At 40.9% G+C, this 20,184-nt stretch overlaps 1 protein-coding gene and 1 non-coding gene across 4 annotated transcripts in view; both read right to left on the bottom strand.

Annotated features, from left to right (window-relative positions):
• Positions 1-20,184, bottom strand: part of GRIP1 (glutamate receptor interacting protein 1) — a 736,800-nt gene that overhangs the window by 85,067 nt on the left and 631,549 nt on the right. For 2 of the 3 annotated variants that reach the window (XM_057557420.1, XM_057557421.1), the window contains exons 10-13: positions 14,429-14,584; positions 13,616-13,768; positions 2,488-2,674; positions 1,691-1,836 (exon numbers count right to left, since the gene is read on the bottom strand). In XM_057557420.1, coding sequence (XP_057413403.1) covers positions 1,691-1,836; positions 2,488-2,674; positions 13,616-13,768; positions 14,429-14,584 — 642 coding nt within the window. The remainder of the gene's footprint in view (positions 1-1,690; positions 1,837-2,487; positions 2,675-13,615; positions 13,769-14,428; positions 14,585-20,184) is intronic. The other variant, XM_057557422.1, reaches the window with a different exon arrangement.
• On the bottom strand, positions 9,147-9,309 carry LOC114237647 (U1 spliceosomal RNA). Its single transcript, XR_003623186.2, has one exon. It is a non-coding gene; the product is annotated as a U1 spliceosomal RNA (small nuclear RNA).

The raw sequence follows: 20,184 nt of genomic DNA, 5'->3' as shown, positions 1-20,184 counted from the left end.
GACAGTGGATTTGCCTACTCATGTTTAAAACAGAACTCTTTTTGTTATCCCCAAATTTCTACGCTTCAAGTCTTCTTCTCAGTTAAAGATATCGCTATCTGCTCAACCACTCACCTTCATAACTCAGGATCATTATGATCTTCCCTTTCTCTCATCTTCCATGTCCGACCCATAAGCAAGTTATGTTAGCTCTGCTTCAAGCCACATCCTAAACTTCACTCTCTGTCACCATCTCTAGCACTACCACTTTGTCCAAGCCACCAATCTTCTGCTACAACCTTCTGTTTTTTTTCTAATTTTGCTACTGTCCCCCCTATACTTCATAAGGATCTCTCCAAAACATCCATCAGGTTATCTCACTCCCCTCCATAACATGCTCCACGACTTCGTTACATTTATATAATATAAAATTGTACCAAGGCACTGCACTGGCCTGTTCCAACCTCTCCCATCCCACCTCCAAAGCCAAACCTGACTCCTATCCCCAGCTCCCTTATATGCTCCAGCAAGAGCCCTTTTTGCTGTTTCTCAAATCCACCAAGCTTATTACTCAAATCCACCAAGCTTATTACACTGGCTGCTCCCGCTGACTGGAATGCTCTCCTCCCAGATTCTGACATGGCTGGCTCCTTCTCAACCTTTAAATCTCTGCTGAAATGTCTCTTCCTTAGAGAGTTATCCTATGGAAAAAAAAAAAACCCTACAGTCATTCTCTAACCCCCATTCTGCTTTATTTTCCTCAGAGCACTATTACTGCCTAAATTTATATTTACTAATTTTTAAATTAACTTTCTGTACAGCTATAATATCAGCTTCATGAAGACAGGGATTTTTTTTTTTCCCCTCTCCTGTCCACTGTTGCATCTCCATTGTATAGAATAGTAACTGGCCCACAGTAAACATTCAGCAAATATTTGTTGGGATAATGTGATCCCTATGTCCAAAAGCATATCTTTATTGATTGGTAAAGGTTATTGGGTCTGTGAGATAGTATTTCACTAAGAGAAGACAACTTTCTTAAATGGGAACTAGCACCGACCTCTAAAACCTGTACACCTATTAGCTACTGACAAGGACTCCTTCCACGGCCAAACTTAAGTCATACAAATGCACTTGCTGTTTTTGACGCTGAGTTCAGTCTCTCTTTCCTATTGCAAATCTTGATCGCTATTGAAATAGTCTTGAATAAAGTCTCCCTTGTCATTTTTAACAAGTGTCTGGTGCGATTTCTCTTTAACACTAGGGACCAAATATTTACCTACTGGGCTTGAATAAATCCACCCAATGAATTTTCATTGTTCCCCACAGAACTTTCATATTTTTTTCTGCAGTGGGAAGAGTCAAAGAGAGGCATTTCTTGTCCCTGTGACTGAAGAATATGGTTTCTCTAGCATATAGGGGAAAAGTCAGGGAGAATAAAGGCTACATGATTTTTTTAATCACGTTTATAGCAGCTATTACTTATTCATTTTGTCACATTTATTTTCAATTGTTCTTGGGGTGACATTTTAATGAATAATACAAAAGCAATGCTCAATTCAAAATGACACCTTGAACCTCCGAAACAAAAACACGTTTGTTATATAAAAACAATTTGTCGTTCCTCCCCCAGCCCCTGCCACAAAATCCACATAATTCACGTGCTGTCCACTCCTGACTACACAGCTGACTTGAGATTATATGATCATACCTGCAACATCGAACTCAATTTCCAGTGTGACCTTGCTCGTGATTGAAGAGTCTCGGAGCAGCTGACTGGCTTCCTCAAAGGTGCTGTCTTCAGTTGGAATTCCATTAATGGCCAGCACTCTGTCTCCAATCTGTAGCACCCCACATCTGAATTTAGAACCACACATTATAGGTCATAGATAGAGTAAATAATTATCCAGTTGAAGTTGCCAAGATCCTGGCCAATAGCATTTGGTCTTATTTATTTAATGTTGTGGGCATCCTATTAGATCAATTGCAATATCCTACATTCCTTTTTTTTTTTTTTTTTTTAATAAAAGTGTAGTTGATTTACAATATTGTGCTAGTTTCAGGTGTACAGCAAAGTGATTAGGTTATATGCAATGTCTTACAATCTTGCATTTCATGGCTACAAATGTGAGCAAGGGAATCTTGAAATATCCCAGAAAAGTAATTAATAATTCAGCACCGTAGTATTGTTATAATCTGATCTGAACCAATATATAGTAATGATGAATGTGCATTCCCCCATGGCAGAGAAATTATGAAGTTTGGACTTCAGAGATTTTTTTAATGGATTTTTTTTTTCCTTTTTAATTAATTTAGCCTCTAGTCGCCAATGGACAAAAATCTGCTAAAGGCACTCATGCTCGCTATTCTTTCTCAAACCTGATCAACAGAGTTCATCACGCCTTGCATTTCCTGCATTGAGCACTGTTCCATAATTTATTAGCTAGTCAAAGATAGCCAGCGAGAAATGCAGGGCAGACAACGATGCCGTGAAAGAAAACGTCTCACCTCTCTGCCGGGCTGTCAGCTTCAATATAGGAAATCAGAGGTGGAGAGGAGAGGGTCTCTGTGGCAAACACACTGCCCTGCAGCTGAATCCCAAATCCTGTGACGGCATCTGCTGTGAGCACAACCTCTGTGGTTTCTGTGTGAACAACCTGCCCAGCCAAGCCCACCGTACTGGAGGCTAATGACACTAGAGGAACAAACACACACACAAGAAATGACTTTAGATTGGAACAGGCAACAGGAACGCCAGCGTTTCTGAAACAGATCATGTCTCCGGAACAAAAGCTCATTGGCAGTGGTGGGATGTGAGGTTTTTGGTCTTTTAGCATAAAAAGTTTCACCAGAGCTGAACAGGATAGACGAGTCTCCCAATATTCGTCACATCGAAGTCACAGCATCAGTGTAGGCCCCTCCTCAGGCCCACCCCTAGTAGCAGGGACAGTTGTGGGAGCTGTAGGAAGAGGGTGGTCTTGGGGTCAGGGTACCTGGGGTCAAGTCCTGGCTCAAGCACTAAGCAACCAGTTGGGCGACCTTGGGGTAAGTCATTTATCTCCTTCCTATCTAGGAAAATGGGGGTTGGGCTTAACTGGTCTAATGTGTTTTTTTCCCTCCCACCTTAGCCATTTGTACCTAAGGTTCCAGCTTTTTTTTTTTTTTTAATAAATTTATTTATTTATTTTTGGCGGTGTTGGGTCTTCGTTTCTGTGCGACGGCTTTCTCTAGTTGCGGCAAGCGGGGGTCATTCTTCATCGCGGTGCACGGGCCTCTCACTAATCGCGGCCTCTCTTGTTGCGGAGCACAGGCTCCAGACGCGCAGGCTCAGTAGTTGTGGTTCATGGGCCCAGTTGCTCTGCGGCATGTGGGATCTTCCCAGACCAGGGCTCGAACCCGTGTCCCCTGCATCGGCAGGCAGATTCTCAACCACTGCGCCACCAGGGAAGCCCAAGGTTCCAGCTTTTTACAAACAACTTGACCTTCAGTTTTGAAGAAACAACTGATCTAAGTCTGGCTCCTGGGGTGATGAGGATGGGCTGGTCATCAGCCTTAACGTGGCGTTGGGTTGCCACAATGGAGTCCTTTAAACCCTACGTTCCTCCTACCCGCAAATTTGGTCTCTTCAGCTCTTGTTCTTTCCCACTGGCTCGCCGGCCTGTCTTGTCATCTCTTATTTCATTCACTTCTCTGATATTCATCCAAGCCCCCAGGCACACAGCTGTCTTGTCCCCATTCCCAACCTAGGTCCTGAAAAAGCATCCTCCTGGAATGCCTTCCTCTCAGCGCTGCTCACTGGCACCCGGGCCTCCTTTGCTCTCTGTGAGAAAGCTCTCTGACTGTAGGGTCCTGCCCTTGACTGCCACTTCCTCCAACAAAGGTCTCTGGTCTCCTTCCTCCAACTGAAACCTGATGACACCATACACCTCAGGACCCTCTCCAACCAGAAGCTATTTTCCCTCACGATCCCTGCCTGGGGCAAGGAGAGAGAAGGGTTTAGAATACTCCTTGTTCCCCGTATGCAGTGCTGTTTATCTCAAATCACTCCTATTTCAAGTTCCATATTCTGTATTTATTTCTGCTTTGTCTCATCTTCAAACCCATAGTTTTCTGTTTTTGCAAAGTCCCTCCATTTCCTCACTGACTTCAGGACTTGGATCTGAACCTACCTCCTCTAACCCTTCGCTGTCCTTGGCACCTTTGACATCATGGCCGTAATCGCCTAACATGCTGGCTTGACGGTTCTTCATCTCTCTCAATGCCAGTTACTAGCAGTTCCATCCTCCTCCATTCTCTGCCAGAAGACCCCGATGCTGGACCCCATCTTCCTTCAGAGTGGATAGAGCTCCAGGATCTCAATATCTGAATCCTCCTTATTGATCACACGTCCTTATGAGCCATCTTCCCGAGTCCCTACGATCTGACTTTCTCCTCTTTAGGACGTCTAGTCCCATCTTCTCTCACTTGTCTCCTAGTCTAATGGCTTTCAAACAATATTTTTGGCAACAGATATTTCCCCCCCTTCATATGAAAGCACGTAAGAGATGACCTTGTATTCCAGATAAAAACACAGCTACTGCAGGTAGTGAGGTAGGAGCAGAACACTCCAGAAGCCTCTGCCTCCCTCACGTGAGAATCTGGTTTGCAAGCCATCATCTTTCCTCGTTGCCTTTTTTTTTTTTTAATTCAAACAGAAGGTCACAAAAATTATAATCATCCTCATCAGTTCACTCAGTCCCATGTAATTAATTTTTTTTTCATCTTGATCTTTTGTTAGCACTTTTATAAGTTCATCAGTTTTCCATTAGAGTTCTGAAAATGCGTATTCATTCAGTTCAGCAGTATAGTCGGTTACCAGCTCGTTGCCTTTTCTAACGTCATTTTCCTCCATACTCCACCTGGACCTCCGGTGACCATTTCAATGATGCCTCTGCTAGTATTCTTACACCTCATGTGACTTTGTCTACTCTCATACACCATACTCTTTGGTAATAGCCAGTCACTCCACTGCTGTTACTGAGTTGCTGCAGGGTGCTACAGAAAGTCATGACGAATTCACATTATTCTCTATGGGGCCCTGGAATCTTTCGCAGTGTAATATTTTGGCACCTTATTTGATTCCTCATGGGATTTTTCCCAAACATTTCTACTCTTTTAAGGGTCAAACTTTACTTCCTTTCCTACAAGACTGAAAAGATGCAGCCATTTGACAAGAATTCCTTAAACAACATGCTTCTCAACCTCAGTTTCTCAGTATCATCATGTGTTCTCCCCCTCCACCCCCATTTCAGGAGGATGTACAAGGCTAATTCTTCCTTTCATTATTTTTGATACTATCCCTCCCTTTCCACTCCCTCTGTGATTTTGTGCCATAAAAACTTCTCTCTTGACATTTTTCCTAACTTTCCTACTCACTCCCCTAGCTTTCTGACCTTTCTCTATAGATTTGTACTGATTCCCAAACTGTTTAAAATTGACTTCTCCCTTCACCCTTTACTGTAACTACTCTCACGGATGACTTCCTGATTGCCAAAATCAATGGTCTCATCCTCTCTAACCACTCTGCAGCAACTGGCTTTGGGAACTATCCCTTTTTTCCTGAAGTTCCTCTCTTAGTTTTGATGAAGCTTTGTTCTTAGTTTCTTACTTTTCCAGCCCTTACCACTTCCTTTGCCTTCTGCACTCCAAACATAGAGCTGACCACGGTTCTGTCCTAAGCGTTTTCTACTCTCATTCTTTCCCCCATTCACTTCCAATGCACCTGTAATATGACCTCTCATGTATCTTCTCGTGTCTCCCTCTCTAGACTCTCTCAAGCTCCAGTGATGAACTTCCTTGATGTCTCATCCACAAGGATGTCTCATTGACTCCTCAAACTCAACATCTTCAAATTGAGTTAATCAACTTCTCTTTCTCATGGCCACCACTATTTCTATGAATGGGACCATCATGTTGATAGTCCTCCAGGCTTGAAATCTCAAAGTAACCTTTGACTTACAACTCCTCATTGTCTTAAATCCAATCAGTTGCTAAGTTCTCCCAGGATGATGACTAAAATATATCTTGTATAAATCCTCTTTTCCTTTCTTATTGCCAATGCCTTAATTCAGGTTCTCATTACTTTCATTGCATTCAATTCATTATTCCAATTATTCTAATATAAGTGTTTCTGGGTTCCCTCATGTCCAGTGTTTTCCGCATATTATTGCCAGAATAACTTTGTTTATGATGAGGCCCCAACTTCTCTACTCCCCTAGAGCACAGCCTCATCACTGCTAGTAGAGATTACTACATAGGCTTCCAACCAGTGTCCTTGCCCCTTATCTTTTGCTAACAGCTCCAAATTGCTCCCAAGGGGCTTTTCTACTATGCAAAGGTCACCCCCAAGTTTAGAATCTTTTAAGGGCTCCCGATTTCCTAGAGAACAAAATCTTCAATTCTAGCAGACTACGCAGGATCCTTCATAAGTTCATTTTCTCCTGCCCATCCAGTCTCATGTTCCCTTATGTTCTGTTCCTGAGTCATGTTCTCCAGGCCTGCTCTCATGCCTCTGCACCTCTGTATGTGCTGTGCCCTCTGCCACTTTAGCCCTTCCCTTGTTTTTTTTGATATTTATTTATTTGGTTGCACTGGGTCTTAGTTGCAGCAGGTGGGCTCCTTAGTTGCAGCACATGGGTTCCTCAGTTGCAGCAGGTGGGCTCCTTAATTGTGGCATGGGGCTCCTTAGTTGTGGCATTCGAACTCTTAGTTGTGGCATGCAGGTGGAATCTAGTTCCCTAACTAGGGATTGAACCCAGGCCCCCTGCATTGGGCGTGCGGAGTCTTATCCACTGCGCCACCAGGGAAGTACCCCCCTTGGGTTTTTAATGTCCCGTCCCTTGCCTTATCCAGACAGAATTAGGTATTCACTTTTCTACATTTCCACTTTTCTAATACATGGTCCTAGTTCAGCATTTATCAGGTTTTTATTTGCCGGCCTGTCTCTCCAGTTGACCCTGAGTTCTTTAAAGATTGGGACCAGATCTTTTCCTCTCTGAAATTCCAGTGCCTGCAACATTCCATGAAGGCTAAACACATGAGGAATGAATCCAGTTTTGAAATAGCAACACTTTCTTTTTTTGGAACCAACACTTGATATAGATTCTGCTGAGTCAAGGAATTAGATGTTGTTCTTTGGGACCCTAACTTTTCTACCATGTAGATCATTCCAGCACTGAAGCTGACATGGCAGAGGATGGTGCGATGGATCATCTTTCCAGTAGGAGTGAGGAAAATCTACTTCTTAAGAAGCACCATCATTGTCCTTTCCCAGCAGAATTAATGTCAATGAGGTTAAAGTAGCCTGTATTAGGGGATGAAAGTAGCCTCCAACCCTAAACTGTTTTACAGATGGTGGCCCACAATTCCCAGATCTGACACATAAACTATCAAATATTAATTCAGATCATATTTTCTAGTGTGCCTTTGTTGACATCAGCTGTACTTTGATTGCTCTCCAGACCATACATTTTGTTACTGATGACACAAAACCAGTAGAAAATACCATTTCCTGTCAGTAAGGATCTGGAGAGTTACATTTCTTTCCAGTTAGTACTCATAGCAGGTGGGAATATAATATTAGAACATCACCTATTTGGCAGATGACTGGCACCCTGTCTTCTTACTTTTTGGACTTCAACGGGAATACTTTACTTTCTATGGAACTTTCTATAGGTTCACATTAATATTTTTTCCATTTGTGATCCCAATTTGGTATAGGTTTTTGGACTACTCATTTGGAGTTAAACATTATTTTTGAAATGTTAAGTCAGCTGATTACAATTTCCACTAAGAAAAAATCAAGAAGGAATAGTAATTTAATAGTAATAGGGGGAATTAGTTTAGATATAGTAAAGACTTTCTCAAAGAAGAGACTTGCTACATTTTTCTGGAACAGTTAGAGAAGATAGTTGAGGAATTTCATTCTCTAGAAGGTTTTGAAATAGTAATTCACTATGGGTATCATTAAATTCATAACCTCTGTCTGGAGGCAAGTTGAAGTGATAGAGATTATTAGGACATTTAATTTAGAATTAGAATATATTGAACATTGGTTTTACAATTTTATGAAGAATATAGGATGATATTAAATAATCTAGGATTTTACCATTAACTCTAAAAGTCCTCTGACATACTAGAATCTGTTCTTTGAAACAGTAAAATTTCACTGGAAATTCAATGTACTGATTACTCACACATACTAAAGTCTTGAAAATTACTACCAGAGATGAAAAAGATAAATTGAAGATTTAAAGATGATGGGCCAGAAGAAAAAACAACCAATGTTACTTGGAGGAGAAAAAGATGAGCTTGATTATCCTGCTTCACTAATGTGGTCAACCAGCAGAAGAAAATAAAGGTGATGTATGAATTATAACCCTGTAGTTTAAACAGCTGTATAAAGCATTCTCTCTCCCCAGCAGCAAATACTCCTGCAAGGTACTAGTTCTGGCCTGAGGTGTGCCTGTTTCTACTCATAGGTGAAGACAGAAAAGACTACACTGCTGACATGCTGTGTTTGAATACTGCTAACTGGTGTGTGCCAAGGTTGTGCTCAGGATTCGCACCTGCTCTGTCCTGCTCTCACTCCCATTTGGAGGGTTCTGCAGAAGATGACCCTGTGTTTTTGTCAATTCTTGTCTTTCCTAGTGTAAGAAAGGGAGGGGAGGCCAAAGACAACTGGTTAGATCCTAAAGTTTAAAAATCTGCCAAACGTTTCCTAAATTTAGATGGCTATGAGATTTACTGTCAGATATGAAAAGCATTTAAAAAGTATATAGAGGGGCTTCCCTGGTGGCGCAGTGGTTGAGAATCTGCCTGCCAATGCAGGGGACGCGGGTTCGAGCCCTGGTCTGGGAGGATCCCACATGCCGCGGAGCAACTGGGCCCGTGAGCCACAACTACTGAGCCTGCGCGTCTGTAGCCTGTGCTCCGCAACAAGAGAGGCCGCGATAATGAGGGGCCCGCGCACCACGATGAAGAGTGGCCCCCGCTCGCAGCAACTGGAGAAAGCCCTCGCACAGAAACGAAGACTCAACGCAGCCATAAATAAATGAATAAGTAAAGAAAGCTTTCATTAAAAAAAAGAAAAAAGTAGAGAAATGGACCTCAAAGATTTTTTTTTAAAACAAGGGCAAGTGCAAACACAGGCCCCCACTACCACAAATTATGCAGTCGAATGTCCCTCATTTGGGGAAATCGCAGGGGTCAGCGCATCCAGAGTACAAAGGATGAGACTCGCCCTGGGAAAACCACCTTCATGATCATGGTATCTACCCTGCACATAGGTATCAAAGATTTATTGATGTACTGTGTTTGCCATTCTTGGATCCGGTAATTGAAGACCTGGATCTCACTAAAGTTTCCCACATTAGAGTCCGCCTGCTGTGGACTCAGCACATTGTGTATCACGTGATCCAGCTCAGGAGACAGTGGGAGTGGCTAACAGCTCTCTTCTCCAAATGGGGGTGGAGGCAGCTCTTAAGCTGTCCCCTTCGAGGGCTCCCTGCACGGTCATTTATAAAAGCTGACCATGAGCTTTGTCTTCTGTTCTTTTTTTCAGGGGCTGGTGGAAGGGACAAAAAATGTTCGGTTATTTTCACTCTCTTCCTTTCAGCTCTTTTCAATGGCGCCCTCCCTAGTAGTAAGTGATAACCACAGAAGAGGCAAAGATTATTCTGAGAATGTGTTCTAAGTTCTACCCCTTTCTGCAATTCAGGCAGACTGGGAACAGGCAACCGTCTACACTGGCTCTGTGTACTGGAGCAGGAAGCAGGGGGAACTAGCCAGACCCACTGCTCAGTCATGCCCTGCCATCACGGGGGATGATGGGGTTCTGGAAGGGGCCTTGGCCTCCGTGGCAGAAAAAGGGGCAGCTCAGGCCGTGGGGGAAAGGTCAGTAAGAATCCGGAAGAGGTGACAAGAGGGCTCCCTCGGTGACATGGCTCTGCCTCCCTCCCAGGGCTTTGTGACACTCCTGGAAGCCTAGTGCAGGGGGTGCTTATCATTTTCCCTGTGACACAAACATGGCACTTTACTCTTTTAATCCTTGTAACATGTTGTTACAGACTTCCTGTATTTTCCCCTTTGGTCAATGACACAGAATGTTTTAATATTTATGTGAGAAGATTTCATTCTTTTCTGGCCATGTCTTTCCTTTGTATTAGAAACATATGTAAGAATTTTTTCTGTTCTGCAGGCTCTGGCCTCAACTCATCACCAATACGGCAAAGGGACTTTTATTATATTTGTTGTGACTTTGCCATGATTCGGCATCCATACAAATGGCCTGGTTGCTATAGAAACAGAAGTATTAGAAAGGGGGCAGCAAATGGTCGCACAGAATAAAGACATAAGTAAAGTGATGGAAATAAACCATGGTATAGTGAGAGTAGCAATAAAACTTTTATTATCAGTTATTTGGGAAAACCTTTACATCTAACGTGACCACACCAAGCTTAAGCAAAAGAGAAAAAGAAAACCAAAAAACTAAATCCTCAGTTTTTTTCTGACTTTGGAAAACTATCATTAGTTTTTTTTTTTTAGGTCTTTCTGAAGTGGGAATAAAAGTTTATAGTTTTTGTATCTTATTGTTTGATTAAAATACAAATGTATGATTTCCCAAGACAAATTCTGATAGGTACACAGTCAGTGGTGCTCTACTGGCTACAGTCTACAGCAAACATAAATATCAAGAAATTTCTAGAACCAGGTTTCTGCTTATATTTCTACTATGTTGGAGAATAATGTGCTGTTTCAAGAGAGAATTTATCAGTTGGTTATGGGTATTGGTGACAGTGTGGTCTCGGCTTTGTTTCCTACTACAAACTTCAAGATGTATACGGCTTCCCTGGTGGCGCAGTGGTTAAGAATCCGCCTCCCAATGCAGGGAACATGGGTTGGAGCCCCGGTCCGGGAAGATCCCACATGCTGCGGAGCAACTAAGCCTGTGCGCCACAACTACTGAGCCTGCGCTCTAGAGCCCATGAGCCACAACTACTGAGCCCGTGTGCCACAACTACTGAAGCCCGCCCGCCTAGAGCCCGTGCTCCACAACAAGAGAAGCCACCGCAATGAGAAGCCCACGCACCGCAACGAAGAGTAACCCCTGCCCGCTGCAACTAGAGAAAGCCTATGTGCAGCAACGAAGACCCAACACAGCCAAAAAAAAAAAGAACCCAAAAAACAAAAAACTTTAAGATGTGTAAACATACACCTGAGATGGCCAAACAGATTATCATTTATTTGTAGTCACCAATATCCTTAATCAAGACAGCAGTCTTACCTCACACAAACAAATGTTTGGCCATTAAAGCAGAAGTATGAACATGAATGCATCCGTTTTAATTGCTCTTCCCTGCTGAGGGCTGTTAGCCTGTTTTCTCTCAGTAAGCAGTGCTTCACAAGAAGCCATTTTATGTAAAAAATCTCATATAAAAATATCCACCACAAATCCTGAGGCATTAAATGAAAGACTCAACCTATGTATTATGTCAAAGTGGAACCATGTGAAAAATGCCTACGTTTGAGAGCAGTGTCAACATTTCAGATTTAGGCATCATAATAGCAAACACTTAAGCTATTCAAAACAGCTAACAATGTCAATAGCGCTTACTATTTAATAAGTATTGTTCTAGCATATATATATGTTATATATATATTGTATATATATAATTATAGTTCTTATTTCATTGGGTAATTGTGAAGATTATATGAGAATATATCATTATTCACACATATATATGAACATATCATATATATATATGAATATATAGTCTAGAGTGTATTTCTTGTCCTGCACGTTCCTTTCAGTGACGAGAATATATACATATACACACACACACACACACACACACACACATACACATTTTCATATAATCTTCACAATTACCCAATAAGGTAAATACTATAATTAGCCCCACTTTGTAGCTAAGAAGGCTAAGGTACAGAGAGCTTAAAAAATCTGCTCAAGGTCCTAGAGCTAGAAATTAATGACACTGGGATGAGAACCCACACAACCTGGTTCCAGAGGCTATGCTCATAACCAGTTCACTATGTTGCCTTCAACTCATTTCTTCCACGAGTAAATAGTTTACTCTCTCGAGTCAGCTAAGAAACATATGAGGCTCTAGAAGCTCCTGGTTCTCAGTCTTCCTTCTATTTACCTATACTAAAGATGACAAATCTTATATTTGAAGGGATATGCAGGTCAATATCATGAATACAGCACAGTGGAGGTTTGCGATGGTTTTCCTTGTAAGGAAACCTCAGGTTCTTATAACATGAAGAGACTACGTCCCAGTATGGGTGATGGCTGGTCTCCTACACTGATGGTGGCATTGGTAGGCCTGGCCACAGACCCACCTCTGAAGATGAATCTCTGGCAAACCAGCTGAAGAGCCAAAGATCCAACCACCCTTCCTCACAAGAACATTTTTTCTTTAACACCAGTCTTGAAGTACCTGGGTTTGGTTTTGTTTAGGTAGCTTAAGAGTGGTCCTTACTTTATCCCCATGGTAAGCACAGGAAGAGATCCCATCTTCTTTGAGCTTCTTTACAGGAATCACAATCATGGCCACCAAAAAAAACAAGAAATACTCACACCTCCCTAGACTATGATTAGATCTGGTTGGAGAGATAGGTGTTCTCTTCCTTTAAAACTTACGTGATTATGATGAGAGATTATATTCTGCCCTCCCGTCACCACAAAAGAAAAATTTAGGAGTGATGTGTTTCTTCCCTTCTTCCCTAAGCCATTCAACCACCCTTTTCTTGTTTACATGTACAACCAGCTATCCAGAAGCAAGCAGCCAACCACATCTTCCTAGTCTTGCCTAATCTATAATGTGCTTGGCTGTCCCAGAAGATCATATTTCTAAGAATCACAGTCGAAATTCCTGGACCTTAGGATGCTTGTTGTAAAGACGAGCATCCTTCAATCTTCCTGACGCTGGAGTGAGTAACAGAGATATATGTTAGGGCAGAGATTTTCAGTGGGGCAGGTTCCTGGGGAAAGTATTAGAATCTTGGGGAGTGAAATACAGTTTGAAAAGGCACATTCAAGGGGAATGAGATACAGTTTGAAAACGCATGTTTAAACTTATTGCCTTTCTTGCAGAGGGAGGTTCATGAAGTATAATTTAGTATGAAATGTATAATAATATTAAACAACTGCATGGAATTCTTATATTTATCAAAAGGGGGACCTAGTTTTCAAAAAATTGCTTTAGGGTGAATAAGAAACTAAGAACAAAGATTTCATGTCCAAAACTACCCAGAATATAAGGAAGGAGTCTTAAAGAAAAAAAAAAATCACATCTTTGGTTATTTTATCAGATCAAAAGAGCAAGAAAAAGATCTCAAAAAAAAGTTGTAGACAAAGGTAGAATGAACTAACAAATTCAGTCTGAAACTGTATTTGGTGCGATCATTACCATGTCGACAAGAGAGATCATTTCACCGGTCTTTGGCACAGGTCTGCGAGCTGCTTAGCGTCTACCTGCGAAACACTCTTCCTGCAGGTTTCCTTATATCCAAGACTCCAACGGACCCACACGTTTCCTCCAGGCCCAAAGTCATTGGCTAACATTTCACTTACGTGAGCTTTTGAAGTCTTTCTTTTTCAACCTCCTCCTCATCATGGTTCCACGTGGGCTAGTGGAGTAGAGGCTTCGAGGCAAAGTCCCCATGTTCAGGGAACTCAGGCTGTATGCACTCGTGGAGGTAGGAGAGAAGGATGAAGACAAAGCTGCTGTAAAAGAGTGAGGACTTGGCACAGAGCATTCTCAGGTGGGGTGTGAGCCTGCCACACCTGCCAACCAGCAACAGTACAGAAAGACACACAAGAGGCACAGCAATGGCTAGTAGGTACCCCAACCAATCAGAGACCAGATCTCAGGAGCCATGGAGACAGCGCTTTAGAATCTGAGTTACAAGGGCCCGGAAATGCCTGAGGAGTAGCACTGATCCTCATAAGTATAATGCAACACCGAGAGGCTCTATGAATTTTGCTTTAGACAAAAAAGTAAACATTAAAACCAGTTTCTCCATAAACAACAACTCAATGCATCAAATACATCACCTCATTTTCATAGATGTTTTCTGACATGAATTTCACAAGTGGTTCCACATACACAAATAAGGTCTGAGAATACTGTACTGTATATACTATCCTGCATTGTTATTTCCTGACCACACATAAAGCATTTGGAACCTTCACGTCCTTTCCTAACAACAAATGCTTTCCGATGGAAAAGAAGGACTTAAGAGACGACAGAAATGATAAGTTGCTACTACATAAAGAAAAGCACACCACACCCATGAAACCAAAAATGGTATGAATCAGATGAGGAAGGGGTGAGAAGAATATAATTTAAGTAAAAGACCAGGAGGCGAAAGCCTGGAACATTACGAGGGCTGTTTGGAGGAGGTGCTTTCGTGAATGTCAGGGCTGGCGCTCTGCAATGGTCAGGGTGGTACGTATTATAGTGATGGTAGGTGTGAAGACTGCAGTGGTCGCTGGCCCAGGAATCCCAGGGAGGTTGCCTGTCGCTCCTCTGAATTTTCACTGCCCATATGAAGTGATGATGAGAAATAAGAAAAACAAACAAACAAAGAACCAAAAAAAAAGAGGAAAAAGTAACTGAATTGCACAAATAAAAAGTGTAACAAAAAAATGAAAGCTGCTTGCAAAAAAAAAAAAAAAAAAAAAAATATATATATATATATATTGACTTTGCCCTTTTCTCAGTGGTCAGCAAAACTGATGATTAACATCAGGGATGGTAACTTTTCATCTTCCCAAGAATAATGCATGTCTTTCCCCAGCCCATTTTTTCTCCTTTTAAGATGACTATTGAATCAATTTCTAATCTCCCCCTGTGCTTCACAGCAGAGATTAAAAACATTTTTTTTTAAACTTAAAAGTCAACCCCACAAAGATCTATGGCACAAGATTAGTGATTAAAGATTTGCAAATCTTGGCCAGTTAGTAGCACTTGTTTTGAGAAAAAGGAAAGAAGGAACGATAAATCACATTGGCTCCTGATTCAAGGGGTTTACTAGTCACACATCAAAATTTACTGCTCTGACATTTTAATTACACTACTATTCATCCCTTGAACTTGATTTTTCTCAACAATAAACCACTCTAATCATCTATCATTATCAGGATCTTATTTATACTCTAATCAGAAGATAAAAGTCTCAATATATTTTACAATTTGGGGGGTATTTTTAAAAGATGTATTTACATTTGAAAGAGATATTTAATTATTAAAGTATTTCAAATACTTTATATTTCCTTAAGATGCCATGAAATTTTAATAAAGTCAATTTCAAAATTCTGGTGTCCCCTTTATTTTCAAAAAATTGTATATCATATTTCCATTCTAATTTCAATATTGTTTAGATTTGATTTTCTACCCAGTGTTCTGAAATACGAGCACTTTTATGTTTGTTACTATATTGACATGAAATTTTTCATTTAAGTATCTTAAAAAATGAAAAATAAAATATGAACTTTTATCTCCTACTGTTATGATTCTAAGGTTAGATGCCTTACATGTGAATGATTTTGCAGCATCTATTCATGTAGTGAGGTCAAATACTCTGTAAGTATTTAAAGGAGGGTTATTTACATAAGAGTTTAGATTATACCATCCGTGATATCAGTCTCACTGGCCACTTCACAGCCTTTCTGGAATGAGACAGTAAATGGAACAAAAGCACTAGTGTGGACAGATCACCATGGGCTGAGGCCAACCTGAGTTTCTGTTCTGGCTCCAGCCCGTCTTCTGTATATGACCCTGGCCAGTTACTCAACCTCTCGAGGCCTCAGTTTTCTCATATGTCAAGTGGAGATCATGAACGCATCTATTCCACAGGCCAAGTGTGAGAATTATGTACCTAAGGTGCTTAGCATGATGCTCGTACACAGAATAAAATCCAATGACCCTTTATGAATAGCACTGATTCTGTCTGCTTTCTATCTACTTGCCAATGAATCATCTTTTAAAGGAAATAGATGTATCTCTCACTCAACAAATTTCACTCATTGGGCACTTAAGTTTAGAGAGTATTTCAGGAATCTGCAGCACACTTTTCTGGCCACCATAATTTTGTAACCCTAAACCATCTGGCCCTTTCCTTCTATCCACTGCTGTTTCTAGTTTGGGTTCCATCTCCCTCTCCACTATTCTACTTTCAAGCCACCATCTCCTTCACCTAGATCACTTCCTCATCTTCAGACTTGCCTCCCTGGTTCATCTCTGTATCCACAATACAGAATGATCTTTCAAATACGTAAGTTAGATCATGTGACTCCCATTTAAGGTACTTCAATGGGTTACAATTACAAACAGAATCAAAAGTGAGCCCTACTTATCTCTCCAGCTTCATCCCCTAGCACTCTCCTCATCACTGCCTGTTTGAGCCATGTTGGTCTTCTGTCTTGTCTTAGAACAAGCCAGGCTGCTTCCTGCCTCAGGGCATTTGCACTTCCTGTTCTTCCTACCTCTAATATTCTTCTCCCCCTTGTTTGCATGGCTGGCTTCTTACTATCATTCAGGTCTCAGCTCAGGTACCACCACCTCAGAGTTGTTCTGACCTCCTTGGATGAAGTAGCTGCCCTCTCCCATCCATGCTATCCCATTGCTGTTTTATATTCTTCATAGCACTTATTGCTGTCTGAAATGGCTTTATTTATTTAATACACTTTTACTGTTTGCCCCTCTATACTGGAATGTAAATTCCATGAGAATAGGAATCCACTTTGCTTGTCTTGCTCACTAGATGTATCATGGCAACTAGAACAGTGTCTGGTATATGATGACTGATGAATGAGTGAATGAATGTGTGAATGGATGCATGCATGAATGAACAGGAATATCAGCCAGAGGGTCCATGCCCACACTGTCCACACTGCAGCAGCAGTTTCCTTGGGATAAAGAGCACTGCCCAGGAAGTCCCTGATGTATTCTCTTTCACCATCCTCATTCTACTTTAGGGTGTACCAAAAGACTTTTTAGCAAGATGCAGTCATTGCTGGGTCTGGCTAATCTACCTCACAGCCATTCTATTGAGCTCTGTAAAATATTGTCAAATGAGGTACAGTGAGTGAACTTCAGAATTCTACACTCACTTTTTGACCCAGTTCTTTATGGAGTGCTTTGAAAATTACTGGGCATTTTTGATTACTGTCAAGCCCAATTAATAACTCAATAAGAAAGCTACTGAGCACCTATTGTATGTCTGGCACCGTGCCATTTGTGGCAGGCAGGTTAAATGTAGGTCATAACATTTACTTTGACTTTGAACTACTACTGGGGACTCAATCTTCATACACATAAAATAATTGAGACAAAAATTATATTCGATAATGCACAAAACTGCATGCCATGGATAATGAATGCAAAAGGCGTTCAACAAACAATGTAGGCCAGAGAAGACAGCTATAGTCTATTTTGAACGTGCACTCTAAATCTATTCTGTTTTATGGTGGGGTACTTAATATTCATATGTTAGGCAAGTATTTTAGTTTAAAAATTAGATGTTACATTTTTGGCATGCTCTTTCATTTTGCAAAAAACATTCATTTATATTCTCCCATTTAATGGTCCCCATAATAACAGTCAGCTTTCACTGAGTACTCGCTCTATACCAGACACTGTGCTAAGCGCTTTTACATGGATTATCTCAGATAATACTCACGATATACCTATGAGGTAGGTATTATTACAATACCCATTTTACAGATGAAGAAACTGAGGTATAGAAAAGTTGGGTAACTTGCTAAGTTCCCAAGTGGTGGAGTCAGAATTAAAGTGCTCAAAGTCTGACTCTGAGTTGCTGCCCTCAGCCACCACACTCCACTGCCTCTTCCTATGTGTGTTCCTAAGACCTTTGTTACAGATAAACAGCAAGGAAAATATAATGTTTTTCCTATCATTCCATGGTGACATCACTGTTGAAATCTTGAGGTATCTGATATGGAAGGTACTTCTGTTTGTTCTCTTTTCTAACTGTACCCTCTTGTCCTGTCCAGGAGTCCAAGGGTGTAGGCAACAGCTACTCTGGTGGTTGCTCCTGGGGCTCAGAAATGGAAGTCCTCCTGGTACTGAATGTATAAAACCTCATGACTCTGCTCACATTTTCTTTTCCAAACTCTTTTACAAAGTTTCCTCCAATCATGACTATGTCTCCCAAAGACCCTCAGTGGGAACAATGTCTGAGCTCTTTAAAAAGCTCATTCTTGTTGGCTTTTTGAATGTTGCTACTTCCCAGCAAAAGGCACAGTTAATCTATTCCTGGTTGATGTGCCCATTTCTATATTTCCTTGAATGCTACATTTTCCTGAATGCTCTGTTGCTAAGTAAAATCTGGGAAATGTTGTATCTCCATCCACCTATGGGATGAGAGACATGCTGTTTAGGCATCAGAGATTCTGAAAAAATAACCAGAGCTTTCTTGTAGTAAAAGGGTAAAACTACCTAAAACAACACCACTACATACCAAAACAGAAGTTTGAGAATTAGAAACACAATAACATTTTTGAGGATTAACGGGGATTTAACTATGTTTAAGAGCCAATATTTATTTCTTCTTGGAAATACGAGCCTGATTTTAATGTAAAATGTAGGGAGATGTCTGTATGTTAGATAAAGAAGATGGTGAACAATTTTCAACAAAAGTGGATGACAGGGTCAAAAATAGAAGCTAGAATTACTAAAATGACCAGCCCTTCACCCCCCTGAAAAATCACAAATGACGTCAGGTTTTCCACAGTGAAGAAAAGAAAAATTAATTTTTGGTCTCCATCCATTTTAGTATATAAATTCATCTTCTCAGACTGTCTTGGCAGGTAAAAATATTTAATATTTCATGAGTGGAAACTATTTGAACTATTTATGATTTGTATACAGGGCAAATAAAAGGTGGGAAAAAATGAGGTTGCTAAAGACAATGACATTTTTATAGGGTCTGTTCACTTTCCTGATTCACTGATACCAGAATTTACCAAGCGAAATCTCATGCTGAAAAAGCACTAGGCAGTGTGCACTGTTGAGCCCACTGTGATCCAAATCCAGTGGCGATTTCAGATTAATTTAGAAGAAACTTAACGGTTTTAGAAATCTACCTTCTCAGCCAGTGAGCGGGAAAGGCCCACATGGCCCCTTGACGGGAAGGGAATGTTCCCATGAATTGCACCCCTTTATCATTTCCATTCAAATGAGGCAGAATTTCATAACCTGCCTCGGCTGCCTCATTTCTCCAACTCCAATGTGTAAAATTAAAATCTGATAAAGGGAATGCTGTACTGGAGACTTTCATTAGCTCCAGGGCTGTCTAAGCTCCATTTAATTAAAAAAGGTTGCATCCAGCTGACTCATTCAGTATGAAAATTATTTGGTACCTCTTTTTTTTTCTAAACTGTGGAAAAGTGCAGTGTGTTTTAGAAGGTTGGAGACATAGGATACAAATGACCTCCTCATAAGCAAAATTTCGGTTCCAGAGAAAATTCTTCTCTTGCTAACTAAACATACAGAAATGTGTTCTTCGCCTTTAGGGAGCCCTGATAGTATTAGTGAGGCTTCGAGGAATTGGTTTCAAGGAATAAAAATGGAGGGTGCTTGGTTTAAGGAAAAGGAGGGAGAAGGGTTGGAACAAAGACCTCACTGGAGCGTCTTTCTTCATTTGATTTTGGGCTCAAAGTCCTTTTTCTTGCACTGGGTTTTATTTAACGATGCTTAGGTGGGATGGTATATAAATGCTCAGCAAGCAGATCTGTGAGCTTCAAGACAGTGAAAATGCAGATTCCCTCAATTGACACTTGTTACTGCATAACTGTAGTGAAATATTCTGATACTCCCAGGAGAAATATTTGGTCAGAAAGGTTGTTCTCCATCCTAAGAAAAAAACTACTCTGGTGAACAGACAAAATCTAGAGAAAGTCATCCCTCATGCAACTGTTCCCACCCACCTCCCCCAATATTTGAAGGGTCTGGCATGATACCACTTTATTTTTAAAAACTGGGAGTTTTACTATTTGCCTTTACTGTCCTTTCAGCAGAGTGGAAATTCAATATGAATAACAGGAAGTCAAATTATTTCCCTTCTCTCCACACTCAATTTGCACCAAAGGCTTTAAAAAAAAATCAAATAGTACAA

This window comes from Balaenoptera acutorostrata, chromosome 11 (genome assembly GCF_949987535.1).
Source record: "Balaenoptera acutorostrata chromosome 11, mBalAcu1.1, whole genome shotgun sequence".
Classification (NCBI taxonomy): Eukaryota; Metazoa; Chordata; class Mammalia; order Artiodactyla; family Balaenopteridae; genus Balaenoptera; species Balaenoptera acutorostrata.
This window is presented reverse-complemented; position numbering and strand designations above follow the sequence as displayed.